The sequence below is a fragment of the Schistosoma haematobium genome, chromosome 1 (assembly GCF_000699445.3).
Source record: "Schistosoma haematobium chromosome 1, whole genome shotgun sequence".
Lineage (NCBI taxonomy): Eukaryota > Metazoa > Platyhelminthes > Trematoda > Strigeidida > Schistosomatidae > Schistosoma > Schistosoma haematobium.
This window is the reverse complement of record NC_067196.1, coordinates 49,936,448-49,963,403: the sequence shown is the minus strand read 5'-3', so window position 1 is coordinate 49,963,403 and position 26,956 is coordinate 49,936,448. Positions and strand designations below refer to the sequence as shown.

General features: G+C 34.5%; 1 protein-coding gene across 3 annotated transcripts; it reads left to right on the top strand.

Annotated features, from left to right (window-relative positions):
* The first annotated feature begins 4,356 nt into the window (after positions 1 to 4,356).
* Positions 4,357 to 26,009, top strand: ERO1A_1 (ERO1-like protein alpha). 3 transcript variants are annotated; one of them, XM_051208969.1, is made up of 12 exons: positions 4,357 to 4,524; positions 4,556 to 4,675; positions 6,467 to 6,607; positions 6,640 to 6,713; positions 7,823 to 7,899; positions 8,692 to 8,812; positions 8,860 to 8,900; positions 17,606 to 17,704; positions 18,383 to 18,653; positions 20,879 to 21,035; positions 23,363 to 23,505; positions 24,387 to 26,009. In XM_051208969.1, the coding sequence occupies exons 1-12, from the start codon at positions 4,432 to 4,434 to the stop codon at positions 24,472 to 24,474; spliced, it is 1,425 nt and encodes a 474-aa protein (XP_051074381.1). In that variant the 5' UTR covers positions 4,357 to 4,431; the 3' UTR covers positions 24,475 to 26,009. The 3 variants fall into 3 exon arrangements, with proteins under 3 accessions (XP_051074381.1, XP_051074382.1, XP_051074383.1); XM_051208971.1 differs by lacking the exon at positions 17,606 to 17,704 and having other exon boundaries at positions 4,357 to 4,675; positions 6,467 to 6,713; positions 24,387 to 25,200; XM_051208970.1 differs by lacking the exons at positions 17,606 to 17,704; positions 18,383 to 18,653; positions 20,879 to 21,035; positions 23,363 to 23,505; positions 24,387 to 26,009 and adding an exon at positions 7,934 to 8,015 and having other exon boundaries at positions 8,860 to 10,509.
* The last annotated feature ends 947 nt before the right edge of the window (positions 26,010 to 26,956 follow it).

Below are 26,956 nucleotides of genomic sequence, written 5' to 3'. Positions count from 1 at the left end.
CCTTTGTACTTGTTGAATGCTCGATTTAGAATTCCAAATACAATACATTCACTTGTGCTTGTGTCTTACTTCTTAATTCAATTGCGTTATTTCTGGGACTCTTAGTTCGTGCTATTATTCAAATAATTCGAAACATTATAAGGAGTTAAGAGCAAATTCTGAACTGTTAACACATAGAATGGTTGCATTTATAAGACTATCAATGGGGCTTTACCGTAGCATCCAATACTTCACGACGGACAGCATGGAAATTCTGAGCACATTAAGAGATCGGTTCAGAATGGAAGTGACATGAAAGGACAAACATTTTCTCAACAGACGGGTAGGCATTCCGTATTCCTGTATTCCATTGTAGTCGTGCAACCACCGGTTCAGGTACAAAATGGTCGTCTGGTTAATTGCTGTTGTTAACGGAATGTAGTACTACAATATTTGTCCACGTACTCATACAACAGTCAACAAAACTCAACTAATTATCGCATGAAAACGTTTCACCAAATTGTCGATTAATTATTAGTTATTCCTCTTCATATTCACAGCAATACGAAAGGACAGACCAGTCTTACTGACGTGTCGTATCCCAAACATTTTGATTTTTAGAGTCAATTTAAGTATCGTAATGCAAGTTGGTGACGGATTCCTTCGATATTCAGCGTTATTTTCACTATATTCCACCTTAGAATCTAATTTTGCAAGAACTAAGTTGACTTCTGTTATAATTTGAGAGTGTGTACTGAAGATAATCGAAGAAATCGGTTCTGGTTTCGTTACTTAAATTCAGTGATGTTCGGATAATTTATATGACCGGATATTGACATGTAAACGATCCGCGGCATTAAAGGCAACATTTATCTAAAATGCTTAAGCTCGTCTCATGGGAAGATTACTGTGGTGTTTGTATGAACTAACGATTCCTTTGTACTTGTTGAATGTTTGATTTCGAATTCCAAATAAAGTGCATCTGTTCGTGCTTATCTAGTACTTCTTGATCCAATTGCGTTATTTATAGGATTCCTAGTTTGTACTACAGTTCAACTACTCCTAATTATCACAATTACACGTAGTCTTTGGCACAGTTTTGCATTTTCTATAATCCACTAAACAGAAAAAAAGGTTGTTGGCCATTAAATTTCGGCTTACCGTATTCATAGTAACTTCTGATACGAGAGGACGTCATAAACAATTGCATTAATATACTTAACATTCCAGAGGAGACAATTTATCTCTTCACTTCACAGAATCGCTTGATACATGATATTAATTGGTCTACCGTACAAATAAAAAAATGTATGTCTGAAAGTGGAGTCTATAAAGTTGATATTTAGGAACTTGACCTTTGAAATAACTGCAAACACTCTGTAACTTTTAAACAAGAAGAAACAGCCAACTAAGGAATTTTATGTGCTTAACAACTTATCTGCAGAACCTTAACAGCAGTGGTGTGCATATGATGACAGTTCATTACATCACAGCTTCCAGTATGTTAACCTGTTCTGATGACTGATTACAGCCCAGTGGAACAGATAGCTTCTGTGTTCGGAATGCATATTGAGGTCTTTTATTAGCCTGAATATTCTTTTGGGTACACGCTGCGACCACTAGTTTAGGTAGAGATCCAGCCGTTTATTATTTCTTGTCAACTGGGAGGTGGTTTGTCTTCAGGAAGAAGGAAGTGTTCGGATAAGATCAGCACAAGTCAGTCTACTTATCAGCAGTTTTGCCTTCGACTTTAAGGTGAAGTAATAAGATGTGAATCTTACTGTCTTGTCACTGGTCCTCAGCATAAGAACTACAGGGTTGAACGAAAAAATTTAAGGGTGTTTATCTACGACCATGTATTATCCATCAATTCTATCATTAAAATGTGGATTGTGCAAACAAAGTGAGTTGTTTGATAAAGCACATTTATCGTAGATTTTGTTATTGAAAGTGGTGCATTCCAACCATAGCCTGTAAAGAAAGTTAAGAAGTTTGTTAAGAAATGACCTCACTGACTTTATTGCTGTTCTATCACTTTGTGCTGTAACAGGCCACAGAAAATGTCTTAGCAAACGTTTATGCTGTAAGCACTAGAGTTTTCATGAGCAAATAAACTTCAATGCTGATTTCTTACGATTTTAATAATGAACGAGACAATAAACGGAATCCACAGCTTTATTTAACATCCGTGTCATGTTCTAGATGGTGGAAGTTGAGAAAGCTCAAAATGTAAGGACTGAAGGGAACACATGTCCCAGCCATTCCGGAGAGATAGACATATAGACATACTATGTCACCAGCTGGAACGTGTTCCTCCAAAATTCTTGCAAGCAAAATGGGCGACCATTGCATGGGGCGAGTCAGCGTAGACAACGACACAACTTTGACTTAATAAAATATAAGTTAGACGGTCACATTATGTTGAGTCATAAACATTATATCAAGGTTATCAGTCTAGTAGCGTAGAGATGTAGAATAAAACCATGTTGATTCTCTCCCTTCGAATTATTTCTGGTGGAAATATGTGTTTCACGAATTAAGAAGAAATGTTAATCGAATCTTAAGGTATTGCTTGCGTAGTTTTCGTGCTTCAATTATTATCGAGTAATTGCAATGAAAAGAAATATCAAAGTATCTCTAAATATTCAAAACAATCTTTTAGCGATGGAATATCTAGAAAAATATGAAATTATAATACAACGAGTATTGTAAGGACCTGTTATGCGATGTAAATATCCTCTTAACTTCCTTAGATCGCCAAAAGTATGAATAACTTGAATCCATAAAGTCATAAATCGATTTTATTAATGCAGAACTTCCCAGTAAGTTGGCCCCAAACCATTAGATATTAAACAGTTATATTTCGGTTAGAATTCCTTTGGTAATAATTCAAATATGACCTACTTAAGATATAATATTCTGAAAGCCATGTCACTTGAAGGCTGAGTGAACACTCAAACTTTGCTCAATAACGAGATTCATCACGTTTTGCTGATTTTAGACAACATACTTCACTTGAGAGTGGTCAACTAATAATTTCAAGATTACTGTAGGTATGCAAATGCTTACAGATGAAACCAAAGTCAACGTAACGGAAAGAATAAGCTAGAATCATTCGACAGCATTACATTGGACTATTTTTACTTATTTATTTCTTCTCCCAGTCTTGCACTGTAGCCTTTATCCAAATCTCCTTTTAACGTCACTTGATGTCCCTTAATCTTCGTTACCGGATATCTTTTCCTGATTGGGAAAGTTTCTGCAATCATTGCGGTTAGATATCCGATCCCAACTTGTTGGGAATATTTTTTATTGATTCTTGAGTATCGAACCCTTAATTTATCGGCTACTCTATTTTCAACACTTCAACGAGTAAAATAGTTCACTTGAGATATATTTCAGAAAACTCATAAAACTCAGGTACCTTTCTTTTAGAGATGTTCAAAGTTCTAGGAGTCTCGGCACCCAATTATCCAAGTTTTACGCTAGCTGAGACGAAAATGCTTTTTGGGCAGACCTTACACTAGCAACTCTAAAGTGCATTTTTGAGAATTTTGAATGCAGTAATTTTCAGTTGATTTCTAAGTTTTATTCATGTAGAGTATGGAAACATTTTTTTCCTTTCTCACTCCAATCGAATAAAAATACACTAAGTAGTGTCCCAATGCGAGCCATGAAATCAGTTCGAGGACTTAAACACCATGGGCCACTGTATTGTTGCTTACTAGGGTATAAGCACCTCAAATGTGACCTAATTATTTGTAACATTCTAAGCACTCTCAAGTATCTAATATTTATACTTGATCTCAGTTCCAAGAAAAGCCTTAATGGAAACAAATAGAATTTGCGGGTAAAATATGGCAGAAAGGACTGTTGATACGGGTTCCACATTTCATAAGTAGTAGAATTCAAGAATTGCAGCTGGCTGAAATAGCCATTCTTACGAACTAAGAACATTATTTTGCTAAAATTCGCTAATTTTTCTCTTTTCTGTCATACATAACTAGGGTTTTACCTAAAGGCTTCGGTGATCCTCTGCTACCATTTACGGTAACTCATAAAGCGAAAGATTCCCTTCCGTTCACAACCATTTGTAACCAACTGGTAGCCTTTCAGTAAATTTTATCCGGTTCAGACAATATAACCTGTAGTGTCCGCCATTATCCCCAAGTACCCTAAGAGCAGTAATAAAGCCAAAAACGAATCGAATGGAGGAAAATTGAGAGGCATATATTTCATTGTTTCTAACAAACCGTCAATGACTCTAGTTAAATAAAAAGTTACAAAATTAAAATACGGATATTTCTTTCAATATAAGCATTTGTGCTTAGATTTTACTTACGAACTATGTTTTCTTTGTTTAAGTACGCTGAAAGCCTTTCTAGTTCTTGTTTGTAAATTTAAGCTCAAGGTTCAGCTTCTCTTGCTATAGTAATTACTTGTCGTTGGTTGATGATTGGGAGAGAATCACTTTTACATTTTATAATTCTTCTTGCTTGCTCGTTAGCGCAATCAAGTGAGGAACGTGGAGGGTGCTTTTCTCTTGTAAGCTCAGACTGTTTTTAATACTTTGTAGTTAAGTGGTATGGTGGATGATATTAATGCAGACATCCAGAAGATAACTGGTTTCAACAATTTGAAAGTTTTGCCTCGCATCAAAAACATTTTACAGAAGGATTTCTTCCACTACTTTGAGGTACTTAACTTTTCAATCATTACTATCTTGTGAAAACCTTCAAATGTCCTCATTAATACATGAATCCCTTTGTACTTAAAAGCACTATAAATAAATAGTGACTTATCGACAACAAAATTATAGGTTCTATTGTGACCTGATATTGTGCCTTGTTAATTCCCAGACACCTCAACCTATTTCTATTATCTTACGACAAGTTACGAGTTGACCTGTTACTGCCTTACCGTATGCTGAATCATTAATGTGTCGTATCTTTTCCAACCATTCACGAGTGACCAAGGTAATTCGAAAACAGATCAAATCGTTCACGTTTGAGATTCCGTTTCTCGCATTGAATGGTGAATTACTGGATTTTTATATCAGAACACGTAATATCAACACCCTCTGTCAATACATTCAAGGTGTACTACAAATTGTAGGGATTAATATAAGTTGATTGATCTCCTATTCTTACCTCTGAAGACTGAAAGCAGTCTAGATCTTACAACTTGATGTCCCTTATTCGGTTGGTTTTATTTCTATTCCTGTACATTTGGCCTCACACTGTCGCGAAATCCTTGCCTAACGTTTTTTCAGGGGACTGACAAATGACCCTCAAATCATGGTCCATTTAAAACCTTCATAAGGGTTAGTTGTTGGGTGAATACATCATACAAAATCTAGGCTAATGTAGCGAAAGCAAAAATGTGTATGATTTTTCAACTTCTTGTAAAACATCTAAAGCAATTAGTTCCTTTGATAAATTTCGATAATGTAATAATAAGACGAAGATTATCATTTAAAATAATTGTTTATGTCCTACGAGTAGTTATCAATCTTGTCAGTGAAATGCCAACTTTCATAAAGCCAAGAAAATATTTGTACTGTTACCCGACTAATTATTTGTATATGTACTGTCAGCTCACGTCAGATTTAACACCCATTTCGTTTAGTTCCGTTTATTTAGTCAATCAGCATCATAGGCAATTTAGACGTCAACGTGCCTTACAGTAAGGCTTCCAAAGCAATTTCATTCAGATCCCACTCGAAATACGAGTCTATCGTACAAGACTGTTTTATAGTCCTAAAATTCTGCAACTCTTCAAAGACTTAAATTTTCATATCTCTTATCAACTGATTAATAAATTAATGAGGAAAATTTGGAAACTGCCGCTAAAACTTTCAAAACGAATTAACTTCAGCGTTCCAAATATTAAGTCACTAAGTGTCCATTCAATTGCAAAATAATTTGATATGGATTAGTATCATCAGTCCTAAAAGTATTGAACGCTTCTGAAGTCGGTAGATCTATAGTCAAAGCAACCATTCTTCCTGTTACAAGTTCGGACCTTCCTCTGTTTACTTTGACTTTGTAAATTGGTTAGTATCACTAGCATTCCTTGCGATTCATGACTTCAACCCAGGTTCACAAGCTCGTTCTTGAGTGTTGAGTGGAAATAAATTATTTAAAAAAAATACTAGTTGACTTAGTGTAGTGGTATAAACCACGTAAGTAATGCCAAATTTAATCTGCGTGTTGACATGGTAAATTTTATTTAGTAACTGTCTTTGGCAGAATTTTTTTCACATTCTAACTGTTCATATGTCAAGCACTGTCAGTGACTGAAAAACTAACAGAAGTGGTCATTTTGTGACATGCGTTCAAACTTACAATTTAGTTAAATGCATAATCTAGATTTTAATAATTAAACTACATAATTAAGATATGGTCGAAATATTTGTGGCTGTTTTACTTTATCATTCTGAATAGCTATGAATTTGTATATATTTTATCTGCATGGATTGTTTTAGGTTAATTTGGAACGCGGTTGCCCTTTTTTTGACGATGATAAACGATGCCCATCATCAGATTGTCGAGTCAAAGATTGTCCAGCTGAAGAAATACCTTTGGGGCTACGTGAAGATTCGTTGGAGTCGTCACCTCACCATAAAGTACGAACTACTTGTTTAACTTTACTTAGTAGTATTCAAAAGAGGCCAACATGTATCCAGAAGAAGGAATCGACTGTGGGTTAGGGAAGTTAGATAGTTCCTTAAGGTAAGTCGTTTTTGTCGTAGCTCTTGTTTTCAAAGTTCTCTAATGGCTTGTCACATATAATGAAGAGAGGAATTATTAACTTATGGATGTTCACAGAAAGTTTGACCGTAGTTATCAAATAAGGATTAATTTGTCTAAAAGGAAGTGGTTCACGAATTGTTTCAGTAAGACATTTACCACAAGCATTATGATAATGATATAGAGAAAAGATTTGGGACAAGACATTTTCACTTTCAAGATAGAGTCATGAATGCCATAACTAAGTTTTTCTACACTTTGGATTTCACCAGTGAATGTTAGAGATACTGTAGTTTATATTTTGAGGGAAAAAGTTAAATTCTGTTTGAATTGCCGCTTCCATAAAGGATCAAGTTCAAGCTCGATGCACCTGAATCTTAAGATTTTAAGATACTCATTCCCAAAAATGCGAAGTGTAGATTGCCACTGGACAGATTTCAACCTAAGTTTATCCTTTATGCAAACACTACTCAGAATAAAAGTTCGGTACCCGATGTGTGACCGGATACATATTTTGTATATTAAAATACTTGAATCATAGTTATAAATGCTACATAGTATACAATTCTTCGAGACTTAGAAGTCTGTGTTGAGAATGACATTGTTGGAATACCTTAGTCCTACATCTGCGATTATGTAAAACCTAGGTAGCACCTTACTATTTATGGTGAGGTCATAGCTGAGCAAAGGTATATTATAATTAATAGTACTACATTTTTTTACTACTTGGATATTCATCCTAATAATCTTTGCTTACTGTACTAATATAGTGTAGCATCTTAAGACGATCCAGTTTTGTACCAGATCCTACGTTGCTTATAACTGACTGACGATTATGTGTTTGATGTCGTTCAAGTATTCATTCATCTTATTTTTTAAATCATTAATCATGTTTCATAAATCCTCTATACCAAATACTTTGAATCTTGGTCTATAACATATTGCCGAATGACTTGGATTATGTCTAAAATTTTTGATGAACAATTTTAATGTTAATTTTTTAACTGTAAACTTCAGACAAAATGTACGTTTAGTCAGATTATTTTACTTGCCATCTCACAAACTAAAATTTTCATTTCAATATATTTTAGTGAAGAACGTAAAACCATAATTGCCAACTGGACTCGTCATGATGATGAAGATGAGTCGACGTTCTGTGAACCTGATGGTAAGTTAGATGATATTTTACGTCTACTTAAAAGAAAAGAATATGTAGTTTGACGGTCGAGTTCTCCAATTTATGGGCTTGAATCCATGGGTTTAAGAACAAACTAAGAATAACAAGTATTTCACTTGACTTATCTAGTTTTTTTAATCAACAATTATATACTAGTCCAATATATTTCTATAATTACATAAGATAAATAATGCTATAGCAGTTCAATTATTGGGTAACTATGAATCTAGACCTTATTTAATCGTGCTCTTAAGATGTAGCGGATTATCCAAACGCTGATTATGAAATGTATTGTTCATCATTAGCGAAGAGTTTATTCATCAGTGTAAATATCTGTTGGTCATGTTACATTCATCGCACCTACTTATACCACTTTACTGTTGATCAGAAATTGTTTGTTGATATTAGCTGAAAATAATATATACACTACAGTTAAATCAGTTTATACTCATTTGTTCGTTATAGCAGAATATGTTTTGCGATTGAATAGTAGGATGCATGGTTTCTTTTTTTTTGTGATCCTCTCAGATAAAGCGTTTGCCATATGGTTCATCTGCGATTTAGTCTTTTTAAATTTAATCCACGGAAGTGGTGAACGTGTTTATAACCCATTAATCATGTAAACGGCTAACATATTGGGTCTTAAATCACTTTTTATTTAAAGGTAAACGTGAGTACTCTAATGGTGAGAGTGATAAGAGATTAGGTCTCTTAGTTGCATGATTTTATGGTTGTTGCGGAGTAATATATGCACAAATGTACACTTTTCTGTCTCCACTTCAGACGATAGCTCTGGCAAAATGATTTACGTGGATTTACTCAAGAATCCTGAACGTTATACTGGTTACAAAGGACCTGCCTCAAATAGAATATGGTATATGGTCTACAATGAAAACTGTTTCAAGTATATTTTAATATTATAACATATTTTCACCTAAATTCTCACTTTAGTGAAGATTCAATTACTTATGGGACAAGTTACCTAGGTCCAAGTAAGTAAACTTGATTTTTGTGACTGTCATGTCATTTTCTCAATTTGTTCATTAAATTAATTTACTCAATTTCGATGTGAATCAGTATGTTCTTTTTTCGTTGCTAAACGATCTAAATCTACCCAACATGAGCTAATTATTGCTTTTTAAAGAGCAGTTTGGTCAAAATTTATCTGTTTGCTAAGTTAGTGTAAGTTCTGAATCTCATTTGTGTATTGAGTGCTTGGAGAAAATCAGACTTTAGTTCATGATTACGTGGTAAAAATGAGTTTGCTTGTTTATAGAAAACAAATAACTTTTAAAACTTGATTACATGTGGTTTCAGGAAGGAGACTTATTTGGTTTGACTGAAAACGGTTGATCTCAAAAGTTGCAACGTATACTCTTCAACATAGAAATTATTTTCCCCACAATTCTAGTGTTTTTATATAAAATTAAACACAAATGGTGGTCTTCTCCTTACAATTCAGCAAGTTCATTACTTAGTAAAATAAACTCATTCTCTTAGCACCATTACGAGTTGTACAACGTCTTGACAAAATAGGCACCTATATAAACTATTTTAATATCACAATTTTAATCAAATACACGAAGTTCACCAAAAATCAATACTTCAGTCTTCAAAACATCTTATCGTTTGTCCTGAGTGGAGGATCGATTCATTATTATTGGATTGTCGTTTTCTGTCTACGAGCACTAGTGGCAACTGTTTGTTTTGCTGTTTATGTTTAATTGTTTTGCGGTTTCATGATATTTTGAATGCTAACAGTAAAGCGAAAACATTACCAGTTATCTCACTCTTTGTTACAGTTCTTGTCGTGTTTGTTATGTTTAGTGTAGCAGATATAAATTTATTTGTCGAGCAACTTGACTTGGTAATATCCATATTTAGAATGTGAAAATATGTACTGATAGAGTTAATAAAAAATATTGATAGTATAGTGTAAAGGACATCAATTATCTGGAAAGTAGTTTATGTTACCCACTACATTACATACGATTTAGTCGCACATATTTATTACAGACAACGAAGATCAAGGCACGCTATAATGTGATAATAAGACATAAAAATTTAGTGGTTGGAGTCAGTCGACAAGAAACCCTGGACCTAGGTTTCCCCACTCGTCAGTAAGATATATCTATGATCTTGAGGAAATTGGTGGCCCCTGGCGGATTCGATACTGTGTCACCCAAATTCACTGTCTGAGACTGCCACTGAGCAACCTGATCGACCAGCATTAGGAAGGACTTGATATACATGACACTGGTCACTACTCAGTGATCATTTTATTGTCAAATATAATATTTACAAAATTAACCTTATATTATTTAGTTGGGGTTGATATTTGAGCAAACCATTTTTGAGCACTGATCACTGCCATTGGCTGAGTGAATGTCCGTTATTTTTCGAAGGTTTGTATACGCATTCAAAGGATTGTATACTTACTTACTTACTTACTTACTTACTTACTTACTTACACCTGTTACTCCTCGTGAAGGAGCATAGGTCGCTCACCAGCATTCTCCATCCAACCCTGTCCTGGGCAATCCTTTCCAGCTCCTTCCAGTTGTAATTCATCCTTTTCATATCTGCTTCTATTATCCGACGTAATGTGTTCTTTGGCCTTCCTCTTTTCCGCTTCCCTTCAGGATTCCAAGTTAGAGCTTGCCTCGTGATGCAGTTTGACGATTTGCGTAATGTATGTCCTATCCATTTCCATCGTCTTTTCCTAATTTCCTCTTCAGCTGGAAGTTGGTTTGTTCTCTCCCACAGAAGGCTATTGCTGATGGTATCCGGCCAATGGATGTTGAGTATCTTGCGTAGACAGCTATTTATAAATACTTGTACTTTCTTGATTGTGGTTGTTGTAGTTCTCCAAGTTTCGGCTCCATACAGTAGAATTGCCTTGACGTTCGTATTGAAGATTCTCACTTTGATATTGGTTGAAAGTTGTTTTGAGTTCCATATGTTCTTCAATTGTAGGAATGCGGCCCTTGCTTTGCCAATCCTCGCCTTTACGTCTGCATCTGAACCTCCATGTCTATCGACGATGCTTCCCAGATATGTGAAGGATTCTACATCTTCCAGAGTTTCGCCATCAAGGGTGATTGGATTGCTGTTCTCCGCTTTGAATTTGAGGACCTTGGTTTTCCCTTTGTGTATGCTGAGGCCTACTGATGCAGAGACTGCTGCTACATTGGCTGTCTTTATCTGAATCTGTTCACGTGTACGTGATAGGAGGGCTAGGTCATCTGCGAAGTCCAGATCGTCTAATTGGTTCTGAGCTGTCCATTGTATTCCGTGTTTTCCTTCAGATGTCGAGGTCTTCATAATCCAGTCGACCACCAGAAGAAAGAGGAAGGGAGAGAGTAAACAGCCTTGTCTGACTCCGGTCCTTACTTGGAATGCATCTGTCAGCTGTCCTCCATGCACTACTTTGCACTGTAGTCCGTCGTATGAGTTCCGGATAATATTGACAATCTTCTCAGGAACTCCGTAGTGTCGAAGAAGTTTCCATAATGTCCTCCTATCTACACTGTCGAATGCCTTTTCATAATCAATGAAGTTGATGTATAGTGACGAGTTCCACTCAACTGATTGTTCGACAATGATCCGTAGTGTTGCAATTTGGTCTGTGCACGACCGATCCTTACGGAATCCAGCTTGTTGATCTCGAAGTTGGGCATCTACTGCATCCTTCATCCGGTTCAGCAACCCCCTGTTGAAGACTTTTCCTGGTATTGACAGTAGTGTAATGCCTCTGTAGTTTTCACATTTGCTCAGATCTCCTTTCTTTGGAATCTTGATGAGGTGTCCTTCTTTCCAGTCCATTGGCACTTGTTCCTCCTCCTAAATCTTTTTGAATAGAGGGTAAAGCATGCTTGTGGTTACTTCGACGTCTGATTTCAGTGCTTCAGCTGGTATGTTGTCGGGTCCTGCTGCTTTCCCGTTCTTGATTTGTCTGACGGCCATTCTAATTTCTTCCGTCGTTGGTGGATTTACATCTATAGGAAGATCTGTGTGTGCTGCTTCGATGTTCGGTGGATTCATTGGAGCCGGCCTATTCAGGAGTTCCTCGAAGTATTCTACCCATCTGTTTCGCTGTTGTTGAATTTCAGTGATTGGCTTGCCTTCTTTGTCTTTGACCGGCCTCTCTGGTTTACTGTATTTCCCTGCTAGTTTCTTCGTTGTATCGTAAAGCTGTTTCATATTTCCTTCTCTCGCAGCTTTTTCCGCTTTCGTTACTAGTTCTTCCACGTACTTCTTGTCGGCTCTAATGCTCCTCTTCACTTGCTTGTTTGCTTCTATGTATTCAGCTTGTGCTTAGACTTTCTCTGCTCGTGTTCGGCTGTTGTTAATTGCTGTCTTCTTGTTCTTCCTTTCTTTGATCTTGTCCAGTGTTTCTATAGAGATCCATTCCTTATGATGGTGTTTCTTTAGGCCCAGGACCTCTTGACACGTTGAAGTCAATGTTTCTTTGATGCCTTTCCAGTTGTCCTCCATAGTAGTTTCTTCTTCCTTCAGTAGATCTTGAAAGGCTTGGAATCTGTTGTTGAGAGCTATCTTGAATTCATTGAGTTTGTCAGTATCTCGAAGGAAGGTTGTATTGAACCTTTGTATTGCTGTTTGTCCACTTGTCCAGTTCTTTTTTAGCTTCAGTTTTAAATTGGCTACAACTAGGTGGTGATCTGAAGCTATATCAGCTCCTCTCCTGGTTCTCACATCTTCCATTGTCCTTCGGAATTTTTTTTTTGATGCAAATATGGTCTATCTGGTTCTCTGTAGTGTGGTCCGTTGAGATCCATGTAGCCTTGTGTATACGTTTGTGTGGAAATATTGTGCCTCCTATGACTAATTTGTTGAATGCACACAAATTTGCAAATCTTTCTCCATTTTCGTTCCTCTCTCCCAGTCCATGTCGTCCCATAATATCTTCATACCCAGTGTTGTCTATTCCGACCTTGGCATTTAGATCTCCCATCAGAATGGTGAGGTCCTTTCTTGAGCATTTCTCTATGATTGACTGCAGCCGCTCGTAGAATTGATCTTTAATGTCGTCGTTGCTATCATTGGTGGGTGCATAACATTGGATAATATTCATTGTGATCCCCTCCTTCTTTGTTTTGAATGATGCTTTGATGATTCTGGATCCGTGGGATTCCCATCCTACAAGTGCATTTCGTGCTACTTTGGACAGCATTAGAGCAACTCCCTGTGTGTGTGGAGCATTTTCCTCTTCGTGACCGGAGTATAGCAGCATCTCTCCCGTAGCTAGCCTTTTCTGTCCAGCTTGGGTCCAATGGGTTTCGCTGATTCCCAGTATTGCCAAATTGTATCTCCTCATTTCCGTTGCTATTTGATTAGTCTTCCCGGTTTCCCACATTGTTCTAACGTTCCATGTACCTATAAAAATTTTTGCTCTGGTTGTTAGAAGGGGCATCGGCCTCGTGGCTTCCGAAGGAATTCGGCTTTCACCATGAAGCGTCATAATTCTTCTAAATGAAGACCTTCTAACTCTCAGGGCAGAGTTAAAATGGTTTGAATTATTTTTTCTGGTAAGCGTTTTTTTAGCGAGTTAGTTTTCTACGGGATGAGGACGCTAACCCCATGCCCAACCCTCCTCCTTTACCCGGGCTTGGGACCGGCAGTAACTCTAGAAGAGCTACAGGCGGAGTTAAAGGATTGTATACTGATATTAAATAACAGACAGACTTAAACTATGTCAGATCTGCCACTGATTTCTATCGGGTGATCTCATTCTTCATAGGATTTCTTGTATTGTGAATAAAAATACACAATTGTAGGAGCCAAGTGATATACCTCATAGCCGACGGCAGTGTCGTAGACTCATCGATTATTCTCTAAGCCATCATCTCTATCATATTTTGACTATTTTTAAGGTGAACAACCTCATATTCATATCCATTGAGTTCGTTGAGTATATTTGATGTTATTAACCTATTTTTGTTTATGCTAGACTTGCTAATTTTGGATACAGGATTTATTTTAAGTGATTTAAATGAATTCACTTAGCTTTGTTAGTGTCAACTTAAACCAAGGGTTGATGAATATTTATACAATTGATTTATCAATGTGTAGCAATCCATTTTTCATGCCTGTCCTGTTAATCAGTCCTGTTCAAGTTCTCTTAGTCATGTTACAGTACGATCACTGGTCTAAGTAATTCGACATCACGTACACCATTTTGAGATGTTAGATAGTTATAAGTAACTAACAAAAGTATGTGTTCTGTTAACCCCTGATAAACAATGTGGCTTGATATAACAGTTGACTAACAGTAAATATATGCTTGAACAAAGCAGTATTCACCGTTCCTTCAATTCGATTGTACTTCTATTTCGGTAAATTCATGTGTTCTGATCATACAATCATATATTCTTCTATCGGAAGTGATTAAATTATTTATTGTTCACTGTAATACGGAAGAATTTCCATTTTCACTGTATCATCTCATTAGCTATATCTGTTGATATTATTTTAAAAGCAAGTTTTGTATCACGTTTTGGGAAATAAACTAAGTGTTTAAAAAAATGTATGAATTGTATTTCTTTTTTTTCGATTGTCCTTTATGCATCTCTCTTTATAACAGTATCATAAGCATTTTCATTTAAGAAAATGTCTTTTCCATGTCAAGTATTTTGTATCCTATGTTTCATATGAAATATTTATCAAATGACATCTATATAAATTACTTTAACAATCCATTTATCTTAAGTTCGCACAATGTTGACTACAACTACAACAACAAAAAGAGCAATCAAAATAGCGAAAATAAAAGTCAGACAAAAAGTACAAAAGGCAAATATAATAAAACAATAACAACATTTAACAAGAAGTATGAAAGCAAAATAATTTCAAAATTAATAATATTGGCCAGTTTTTCTAAAGATAACTAGCGAAAATCATGTATATTGTCCAGATTAATTGTTAAACTATTAGTTGATAATCTACAACAATTTGTTTCTTTTCATCTTAACAGCTTTATTGATCGACAATTTCAATCATACATAAGATGGATACTTTTAAGTTTAGCGTACCATATGGATTTATTATTAAATGTTATGTGCTAATTAATTATAATTTTGTGGTACCTTTTCTCATCTCTTTATAATCATCAGTTTATTTTCTGGATTTTTCCTTTTCAACCTTAGCTTTTTTCTGTATAAATAATTTTCATTTTATTGTGATTTTGCTCAACCTTTATGTTTTAGTATATATAATAGTGTTACTGACATAAAAATAAGTTGGCATTAACGTGTCGTTATCTTATTGGTTGATTAATGTTTATTGATTTCATGATCTTGTTGACCGAAGAATTTTCAGTGCTTATATGTATATATTCGTTGAAGCTTATTAATTCTTTCTAAAATAGGTTTTTATTACTTTTCGTGATATACTTCATCATAAACAATGTTACCTGGCAAAAACTTTATGAAGAGGGGTGTATAGAATAGTTGGCTTAGTTACATGGAAGGTTTTCGTGCATAACCTTAACTACTTCTTGGATTGGAATTAATTCTTTCAGACCTTTAGATAAGCGTCAAGATTTTCAGAGATTTAGATTAATCCCTAGGATTTAGCGCATTTAGAATTCAGATACTTTAAATCATCTTGCTTATTTTTGGATGTTAACGACAAATTTTATTCATTCTTAGTTTGATGGTATAATAATGAACTTACCATAAGCATAATAACCTCTAAAAGACTATTTGACTATATTATAGACATAACACAAGCATTCTGAGACCGTAAACCATTTAATATGTAGTTTCTATTCATCAGTTTCATTATAATATAAGCAATATGAAAGTCAAGTAACCTGACCTACATAAAAGTTCCCTGAAGATTGTATGACAATAATACCAATTACTGTAGTCAAATTAGTCTTATCTGTATCACCGCTATTACTGTTTCTGCAGCTTATATTATTTCATTCGTTTTTCTCCCAATCGTTTAGATGATCAAAATGCTTTGGGTACTATATGTATTAGTGATGGTATATACATGTATATTATGTATTTATTGTAAACAAGTTTGTCAATGTACACGAATTTTATCCCTTGCATTATTCATTTAATTATCTATGGATTTTATGGGAAAATAGTCGTGTTTTTGATTGATTAACAGATGTTAAACATTAAAATAACTTTCTAGTGTTTTGTTTTTGCCTTTTATTTCGTTATTCGTGTTTATTATATTTTTAAAATATCCTTTGTTTTTCGTTTGGTGTTTTCTCTTGTTTCGATTTTGGTGCTTTCTATACTTACTATACCTTCTTCCATTGGTTAGTTTTTGTTGAATGTTGTGTTTTTATGAGATAAATCACCTTTAAGACTTTATTCTTCATATAGCTACTTGTCAAAGCGCGATTAAATAAGTATCACTTCTGCCTCTACTTAATAAAAGTCTTAACCTTGAGACGTTTCTCTTCACCTTATTCTACTTGTGATATTTTCCCATCACATAATTCAAACACCATCTCTCATTTTCTAAGATTATGTATATGTAAAGAAAATTATTTAAAATCTATATTATTGACGTTTGGTTTCGTCCTTACTCTTGAAGTGTTAACGAATTTTATATGAATACATACACGGTAAATTCAATACATACCCCAACTGAGCTGTTGGATCTGGAAAAACTCAAGGAATTCATGAAGTATTGCGAGGTCTGTTTACGAGAATAATTCACTGGACAAAACTCTTTTCAAGTTATTTAGTCGTTCCAACTAGTCATATAAAGGTTCCAAGGAAGCTACAATTTCCAGAATTATCGCTAACTTGTGTTGATGAAAATATTGAAAGTGTACAGTCTCTTGTATTTGTTGACCGCTGATAATTGCTGATTAACTGGATTCAGGAGAATCACTTCTGGATACGACTCTAAAAATAAAGCTACTACTACTAATAATAATAGTAAAGACGTGAACAGCCTAATTTTTGGTGACTTGCAGGGGTATTTTGAACAATAAAATGGAAAACGAAACAAGTGTATAGTCACAAATTGCTAATATTTTGAAGGGCATTCTCTGTTTCAAGCCTGCACCTTTTTCATAATCTCATGTATGCCACTTTCAACAAACAGACTTTCTTATACACTACTATTTAATATAGGCAATATTTGTATTATGTTGAGTTGAATTACTAATGTTCAAGTTTTTTCGAACTTGTATCTAAATTGTCGATCATTCATAAAATTCAAACTCCTTGAGTTCCTCTTATTTCATATTAGTTTTGTGATTCAATGAATAATAGCAGTACTCTTAACGTCACCGAATGTTAAGTTGTATCTTAATAACAGTATTGGACTTTCGATTTACATCCTTCTCATCCGATCTGCTCTTTTAATTTTCAGCAAGTAAATAATATTCTTACTCTCTGCTGGACCTAAGATTATTGACGTCGATTTTTGTATGAAGTCACAATTGCACACTATTAAATAGTAAATAGTAGTACTGTTTAATTTTCAATTGTTTTACAACTCTCAAAACTCTTACCCTTACGTATATCAATTATTTCAAGTATGTTTTAAGCAGATATGGGTGGTGGCTAGCAGTTGAATCTAGGACGCGTGTGTCGTCCTAAAGATGCTTATAGTTTTGTTGTTACACATAGTTTAATGAAAAGGGTACAGCATACTAATTAATTGTGCAGCTATTTTAACTTTTCTCCATATATATTAGGTCAATCTTCATGCCTTGAAAAGCGTGCATTTTATCGAATGGTGTCTGGGCTGCATAGTAGTATCAGTGTTCATTTATCTTATCGATATCCGTTAAGTCGTAAGTCTTCATTTTTAGCAAACTTTTTTATGTTTCATAAACATAATTTCACAGCGTCGAATGATATCTCATAGAATAATAATGAATTTTTTTCAAACTGTTTACAACCTATTACAATTACTGCACTATCAATTTTTATTGGTATCTGGCAGATTCTTGAGAGCATCAGACAAATATTTATTTACAGGAAAACGAGATTCTCAATTATTTATTTTTAATCATAATCTAATCAAGGAGTGATGAACTGATAGCCAACATGCTCAGTTAGCAATCAGCGCTTTACAGGTTCAAACCCTACTTCATCTAACTCGGCTTATGTAACCACATAAAATCGCTATCCTTCTCTCAAACAATGGCATAAAAATCGAGTACAAAGATGTTTATATCGTAAATACGTTGTATAAATTATCAGTTAGTCAAGCGTTGAACCAGTGATCAAGGTGTTCAACTCTCAGTCATTAAGTCACAGGTTCAACCCCTGTCTCGCCTACATCTATTTCCATCAACTGGGTAGCATCGCTAGCCGCTATATTTAGAGTGCAACTCGAGGTTAAGCACATGAATCTGTACTAGGTAAGTTAGTTAATAAGAAATGACTTCATCAAGTCTTTATGTAGATAAAAGACATTTACTTTACCTAGAATGTTCATCTTTCTTGTTTTTATTCTTTATCTTTAGTTTTTTCACGACATCAACCAATATCTCGTGATTATGATAGTAATAATCCAGGTTGGGGTCCAAATTTGGAGGAATTTCGTCGTCGTTTTGATCCATCTATTGTGCCAGATGGTTTAACTCGATTGCGTAATCTTTATTTCACTTATTTGGTGGAATTACGTGCTTTAGCTAAAGCTGCACCTTATTTGATGAAACAAACTTATTTCACAGGAGATGAGAAAATGGATAAGGAAACTAGATCTGTTGTTACAGATTTTCTACAAATAATTCAGTAAGCTTTATTTAATTGATTTCTTGGTAACTATTAGGTTATCATAATAAAATAAAATCTGTTTTGGATTCTGTCGAGTAATCGTAGTAACTAAGTTCTTTTTTGTATGAATAACCCATCATCAACCAATAAAATAACTTCGGTTTACGATTATACAATCTGTTAAGCGGTGAATTCATCCATAGTTTTAAGTAAAAGCCCTTCATGTTTTTCCTTTCAGCTATGAACTAACAGTCATGCAAATATTCATAATTATAAGTCCTAAAACATTGAGAGTTTACTTATTTAATATAAGTTGTTCTATCTTATAAGTGCTCTATAATTGAAATTATATGAACTGTAATTTTCGTCAAGACTATGAAACTCAATGACTCAACTAATTATCCTCTGAAAAAAGAGAGATAACGTTTCTTAATCAAGTGAACAATGATAGACTCGAATTCTTTACTTACTGTTCAATATTTAGCACCCACATATTGTCCATATTAAGATATAGTATCATTCCATGAAATCACTGACTTTTGCCTGGAGCCATGTAGGAAGATGCTAATGTGCGAATCAAAGTCTTTGAGGACTTAAACATGATAAAAGTGACATAAATTTGTTTATTATTTATTATCTCCATATGATTTTGAACTGTGTAGTTAGGTACAGACCACTTTGTTGGAATCTGCTTGATTATCCTAACTTATGGTTAGAGACATTAAGTGATAATTTATAGGACCGGTCACAATGGCACAGATGTATTCACTCTTTGTCCCTAAAATACTTATAATTTTTATTTTAAAAATCTATTATTGAATCATATAGTCCAATCTTTTCTACCACTGATAACGATACTACTTCTACTACGTCTTTCGTCTTGACGATTTAATTTCGCTGTGCTAACGTGGTGTGGCAACTGGGATCGATGTACATATATGCCACGTCCTACATTGTTTATAACATTGATATTTCTAAAAGTATTCTGAGTGATCAAATATAGCATCTTAGTTCAACTTCAAATATTAATTTCACGACAGCGTTAATTTAATTCGACACTACGATACACGATAATCATCCACTTGACGGTCAACCTATTATTCTTACATGTAACTTTATATCCTGAAGTCTATAGAGATAGTAAAATACTTTTAATCGTTGTTTTCTCTTTCTCCAATCCACATCCACTTATTGTTTATAGTACTTTTTATATTCTTATTACGTTTTCTCCTCTTTGTCTTATTGAGATTTCTGAAAATTCACAGTGATACACGTATTTCGGTAATGATTCTATAGTTTCGTAAGTGTTTATCTATCAAGATTTCAGTATAATATGGTCTATCAAATAACACTTAAAATGAAAACTTCAGTATAAATGGAAAATATTATTGAAACATGAACAATAGTAGTATACTATCAGTTAACTTTATTTTCACAATTTTGAATCATTAATTGATCCTAGTTAGAAAATCTGAAAGCACTGGACGAACGTTTTGTCTTAGTATGAAACTCCTCAGCAGCGCTTACCCACGAACCCGTGTCCGAGAATGGAACCCAGGGCCTGTAGACTACTGTTAGATACCAGTTTGCTGGTCTAAAGGTCAAGCGTTTCTGAGCAAAATGGAAGATCCTGGATTCGATATCCGGACACGGGTTCGTGGACACACACTGAAGAGGAGTCCCATACTAAGACTAAACAGCCATCTAGTGCTTCCAGGTTTTCAGTGGTGGTTTAGCCAAGATAGGTTCGTGATTTAAAACTATGACAATTCCACAATCTCCGCAAATCCCCTATACTGATATTTCTATTTTATCAATTAATCTTACACACCGTTCAATAACAAACAAATTTCGTCCTGTTGAAAGAATTAAAAAATATTTATAGACGAGTATGAATTGTCAAAAGGAAAAACAGAAGGATAAATGAAAAAAACTGAATACAACTGTACCAATGAGTAACTTCAAGTCGTTCCACATAATACTTGCATTTTGTTAATTTATGCACTGTTTCATTCAAAACAGTTAACTAGCATAATTAGTTAGCATGTTTTAAAGATGATCCTACTACACTGACAATTCTACCTATCCATTATATCTGATTTCAGTAAAAACATTTTTTTATTCCATGTCATCTTAGGATTAGGGAATCAAATGTGCATTATAGTTGTTTTTTTCACTAATAATCGACATATTCCTGTAGCAGTTTTAAATCACCAATCCACTTTGTATTTTCATAACACCAGAAATGAGGGGAGTATTTTTAATGAACATCTTTTATTCGCTGGAGATATTAATGAAGCTAATGTGTTAAAAAAGCAATTTCGTGAACATTTTCGCAATATTTCACGTATAATGGATTGTATTGGTTGTGAGAAATGTAGATTATGGGGAAAATTACAAGTGAGTTACGTCACATTGATTTTCTCCAAAAAAGACATTCGATATATGTTATATTTTTTTCTACGTTTCTTTAATTTGAATTTAATACACGGCGATAATTGAAGAACACAAATTAGCAATCATTCAGAAAAAAGTGTACTAAAATTTTATTTGTTCATTGAGACATTTCAAGTAGTTGAGTGCACGTTCACACTAATCTAATTATAAATCACACACACATGAATTATTAGTCAATGGTAGCTCTGATCAAGTTATGCAGTTTAATTACCAAATCGAATCATCCAATATAATAAATTACTTTGGTTAAGTATTGATTGATCATGTTCACTGAAACTAACTGTTGGAGTGGATCAGGAGTTTATAAAATGTCTATCCTTCTGCAAAAGATAAGTGAGTATGTACGTAGATTCTGTTACAGTCTTTTCATTACCCCCGGTTTGACGTTTTATGGTAATAAAAAAAGTCTTCAGTATGTTGGTTATTTTCCCGAACTGAAACTGAAAACACCTAAATGATGACCGACGTGGTAAATCTCAGTAATTTTAAAAAAGAATCTGACCAATTTCATCCATCTATCTGAATAAATGACGAATCATCACTATTATCTTATACTAACTGTTTATATTTACTGAATGCAACCTTTATAGTGTTACACTATTTTAAATTAAGTTATTTTCAGACTGCAAACTCATCTGAAATCCGGCAGTAATTATTGATTTCAATCATTATATAAAGAATTTACCTAAAATATGTTTTTAGAGTTGTCTCGAACTGATTGAAGTTAAACATTGGATACCGACTAAGTGTTCTAAAGGCCAGGCGATCACACTGAAACCTGAAGGTCCCATGTTCAAACTCTCATGTGGTCATGGATACACACTACTAAGGAGTCCCATACCAGAACGGAACAAATCTCCAATCCTACCTAGTTTACAGTGGCTATTTAACCAGAATCAATTCTTGATGTAAACTAATAAAGATGTCTGATTTTATTGGTGTTTTACTTATCGTGCGATTAATTTTGAACTGTTTGCGATATGGTCTTACCATTCCTCTGAGTTTGATTTGTTCTTCTTGTTTTTTTTCACCAAATGATGTAACAGTTTTTTTGACAATTTTAACCAGTACACACGTTTTGTATTAACCGATGATGATACTCCCTGATTATGCTAAACCGTAAACTAAAACTATTGAATGCTTGGATTATTGCAACTCATTTACCAGGTATAGATTCGTATAGATAGCCTTGGGTCACTCTGAGTGTAGGGCTTAGTGATGCTGCCAGATTGGTCAAACTATAATTTTCCTTGACTACCTATTATCCCACTAAGCTAATAATTGACTTCAGCTTGGATTCATTCACAGCATTAATTTTTTTTACCTTGTTGGATTAAATTAATGGACTACCATAAGATATCTTGTTAACGTTTCATAATTACTAGTAGTTTAAAGGCTATGATATAAATTTACCGGTCCTGTTTTTGCAAATGTCAGTCAATACAACAAATACTTTCTACTTGTTGTTGAATTATCACTATTATTAAGCGAAAGGTTTTGGGTTGAAGATCTAGTGGGAACATTGAAACTGGAATTGTTAGGAAGACCCAGAAGATTCCTCGAAAATAGCTTAAAGAGGCCCTGAAAACTCGGAAAAACATTTTATTCAATCGACACTGGATAGAAGTTTCTCAAGAACATCTAGAAAGTGGTGAGTCACGTGTCAGATTTCTTATCGGACGATTACCTGTCCTACTACTATGTTTAGGAGGGTTCCAGAACTTTCCAGGAGCCCAGGGCCATCTGAAATACTGTAAATACCCTCAAATTTCTGTACATAAACTAACCTTGGAGTGAAGCGTTTCTTTCCCTCTTTCGCGTCTTTTCTCTCGTGTTCAACTTGCTGTGTAGATTTAGCCTGGGGGTTACTAGAAGAGCTCAGAAAATCGAATCAAACATTCAGTCAGAAGGTTTATCAGTAATGCAGGTACATCCAGCTGAAAGTCCCAAAAGGGGTGAGACGTACTTCCGTGATTGCACTGCTAGCCATAAATTCATTTATTCTGTATCGACTTGTAAATTGTGGCTGTATTGGGGCCATCCGTGCAGGCTTCACATATGCCATGAAAGACTGGACAGAATTCAGTCAAGATTATAAATAACGGATAATTATTATCTTTTCGAATAATGTTTGGTTACTTGATTTCTTGTATATGCTATCGTTAAATTACTCTAATCATTCATTTCAAAGGTAGTCGAGTTTCAGTGAATGATTTTGTGGCAGTGTAGTTTTCACCGTTTTTTTAATTCTACATAAAATTCATTTCCAGACACAAGGTATGGGTACTGCTTTGAAAATTTTGTTTTCTGATACTGTTCGTAAAGAGAATCCTTTAGATCAATCATCTACTGCCGAACCTAATTTTCAACTGCGAAGAACTGAGATAATTTCCTTATTTAATGCATTTGGTCGGTAAGCGTAACTACATTTAATGTGATAAGTTGATAATTTACACCCTATTTAATTACTTTTCACTGATTTTCACATATAAGTTAGAAGCTTCTTAAATATTTTCATACAATTTGAGTCAAACTCATTATTCTATTTCATAATGCTTCTCATCAGCTGAACACAAATGGTAATATAAACGAACTTTTGATATAGTTAAATTAAAAGAATTGAAACTGATGCTGGAGATTGGACAAAAAATCTTAAGAACAAGAAGACAGAAATATTGGGCGAGACTATAATTTATGGACGAACCAATCACGTATAAAATAATAGGTTTCGAATTTTGGCGCGAAATTCACTCATTCATTCGGATAAATAGAGTTTTGGCATTATAGCTGATGTCAGTTCGGGATGAAAACCCTAAATCTAATTTCTATCTCTAATCATCAACTGTAAATCACAATTCTATTTCCTCACACAGGTTTATAACCCTCATTTGGTCCCGGTTATTAGGTGGACACTCTCAAGGTTAGTCTGGCGTCCCTCAAAGGTCATTCATAAATTATAGTCTCACCAAATATTTTTTTAAACATCATAGTTGCGATTGCTGAATATTTCTGTTAAAAATGAAGTTATATAAAGGAGTTGAGGTTGTTAATAATACTTATAATTGAATGATAAAATGAAAGAAAAATAATTGATTATATAATCATTTCTCATCATTGAAATAAAATCTATGTGATGAATGAAATTCGATATAATCACCTCCGTACTTTCGATGCACTGAAACTCTTCACTCTATCCTACATTTGTTACAACTGAATTATTAACAGGATTATGTCTCACAAATTTATCGAAGATAGTTATACTGTGTTGTTTTTTCTCTCATCTCCTCCCTCTAGTCTATCTACAAGTATCGGTGCATTAGATGATTTTTGTGAAATGATTCATGAGTCGCAAAAACAGAAACGGCATACCGCATCAGGATAAATTGATGACACAGTATGTTCGCGATTTTCAACTTACCTTCATTCTTTACTGCTGTACTATCGCTGTTGCTGTCAAAGCTACAAATATCATCATACATGCGCTACTGTTTATCATTCGTGGTCTTTCAAATTCGCATTATTACAGTCTGTTAGCACTGCCATAGAAAACTGATACATAACCGTTACGTTATGTATGCACATGTTGTAAGCAAATTTTGTCGTCATAACCTACACTGTTGTGTTATTGTAAATTATTGTATACATTTATGTTGTTTTCAATGTGCATCGATGTGGTCTCTTCCTGCTAGTTATTTTATCTTCTATTATATCGTAAACAAATCTAAAGAATGGTTTAAGTATACGTTAATGGGTTTCTTTACTCATCGAAAAGCTACCTACTAATTACTCATTTCCTATGATTTTGACTGAAAATAAGTTGGACAAATCTTAATGGTAGTGTTCTTGTCAATTTATTATTAACCGTTCCCGCTTAGCTCGAATATTCACCCCTTGTTTTTCTTGTTTGTTTTTCATCATTATATTGTTTTATCTTTTTTGTCTAGCATTTTATAGATAATTCATCACTTCACTCATAAATACAATTTTTCTTTTCCCACCCATCCCTAATCCAACATGTGTTGATTGATTTTTTTTTTTACCTGTAACATTCTCGCTTTGTAAACCGCACATAATTTCCTGGACAAATAAATTTTTCATGTACGAAAAGTTCCACTTTTTATTGTACTTTCTTAGACACGTATAAAAAATTAAGATGAGTCAGTTTTTCATTATTAGTGTTCTAAATGTACGATCACGAATGAAGGTCCCAGAAAAAGGATGATTTTTCAGTCGATATTTGTATTGATAGTTCGCAATTATGTATAAAATATTTAGACAAAGCAGTTATTAGGTGATGACATTTGTATAAATATCAGTCCTCTACAGTAGGTCAGTTGCTTTCAGATTGTCTGAAATACAGTTCCTCTGTCTGGTACAATGATTTAAATCCCCTCAAAGAAAATCTGCCTTCTTAACGAAAAGTCTTGATACATCTTTCGGACGAGTTTTATTAAGTACGAAACACAGGTTCAGGGCTTTCTGCAGATAATTCCCAAACAAAGTTCACAGCCATGTTCAGATCGATGACTATCAGTCATGCTCATCGCAGAACCCGGCACAATGTGCATCGGTTCAAGTTGCTACACGGAATTAGCACACCGATATAAAACTATTAAGACTAACATCAGTGTAGTAAAAGTAAAAACAACTAGGTATAGACGATATGGTTCGAGAGAAAAAAAATGAACAAAAAATGTAAAAGATGATTTTGAAACCCAAGCTCTAGGGCTAGGAAAACTTTGAATACATTTGCTACAGCGACTAATTCTGAGTCATGTCAGTCACACCGTCAGACATTAGTTTAAATATTCGTGCTAGCTAGTCTGAGCTTACCAACACGGCTCAGCCAACCTATCTAGTCAATTCATGAACTGAAACCAGATTTAGTTTTGCCTCCATTACCACTCGACTGCACTCCGTATCATTATTTTAGGCGTTCACGTAGATCAGTTGTGAAGCAACATTTCTAACTGAACGTGGGTCATGCTCTCATTTATTTCGGATATAATCTCAATAATACGACAAGATTGAATATCTGTCTCTTTGATAAGTCTGTAAAGTTCCCTATAGCTCCTGTCTTTTCCATCTCATTTTCTTTCGCTACCCACCATTGCTCACGATTATCGCATAGGTTTTTTATCAGTTCAGTGTTTAAGATGTCTTCGTTCCTCATCTTGTTCAAAGCCTGATAGGATGGTTTTCCGATCATCTATCAGTTTGTTAGATGCCAACAAATTCCTTTCATGTTACTTAATCATTTGGTTTAGTTCACTAGTAGATCTCAGCTGCTTGGATATCATTCCAACCTACATCCATGTCGATATCGTTCTTATGACTGACTAAATGCTTCTCTATTTGTCCCTGAAATATACTCTTGACTTTTTCATCTTTAAGCTGAACTCTACTAGTCTTCCTTCTGTGACTCTGAGTAGAACCACCATTATCTGTTCGTTAAGCTACAACATCGTAACCCCCACTTAGTATCTGTCAGTTTAGTTTGGACTACCTACCTAGAAATTAGAATCCCTGACTATGATTAATGCATTTAAGTGCTTAACTCATTGAAGGAGACCAGAAATCTCTTTTTACAAATCATCTTTTACCTCATGCAAACTTCAGTCACTGAGAGCATAGACAGTTAACGGTGTGTATCCTCATCTTTCATAGTTCTTTCTGCTTCGTGTATTTGGACATTACACAAGGAATCCACTTTAGGGGAACCTATTCTACTTTTGTACTTAATACTATGCCTACGCCAGCAAGGCCACAAGAAGTAGCAGCCAGACCTCTAGATGTACAGAGAGTAAATCGTGTATGTTCTTAGTAGTGACCAGGTGACATCAAGTTAATAACCACACTCCAAC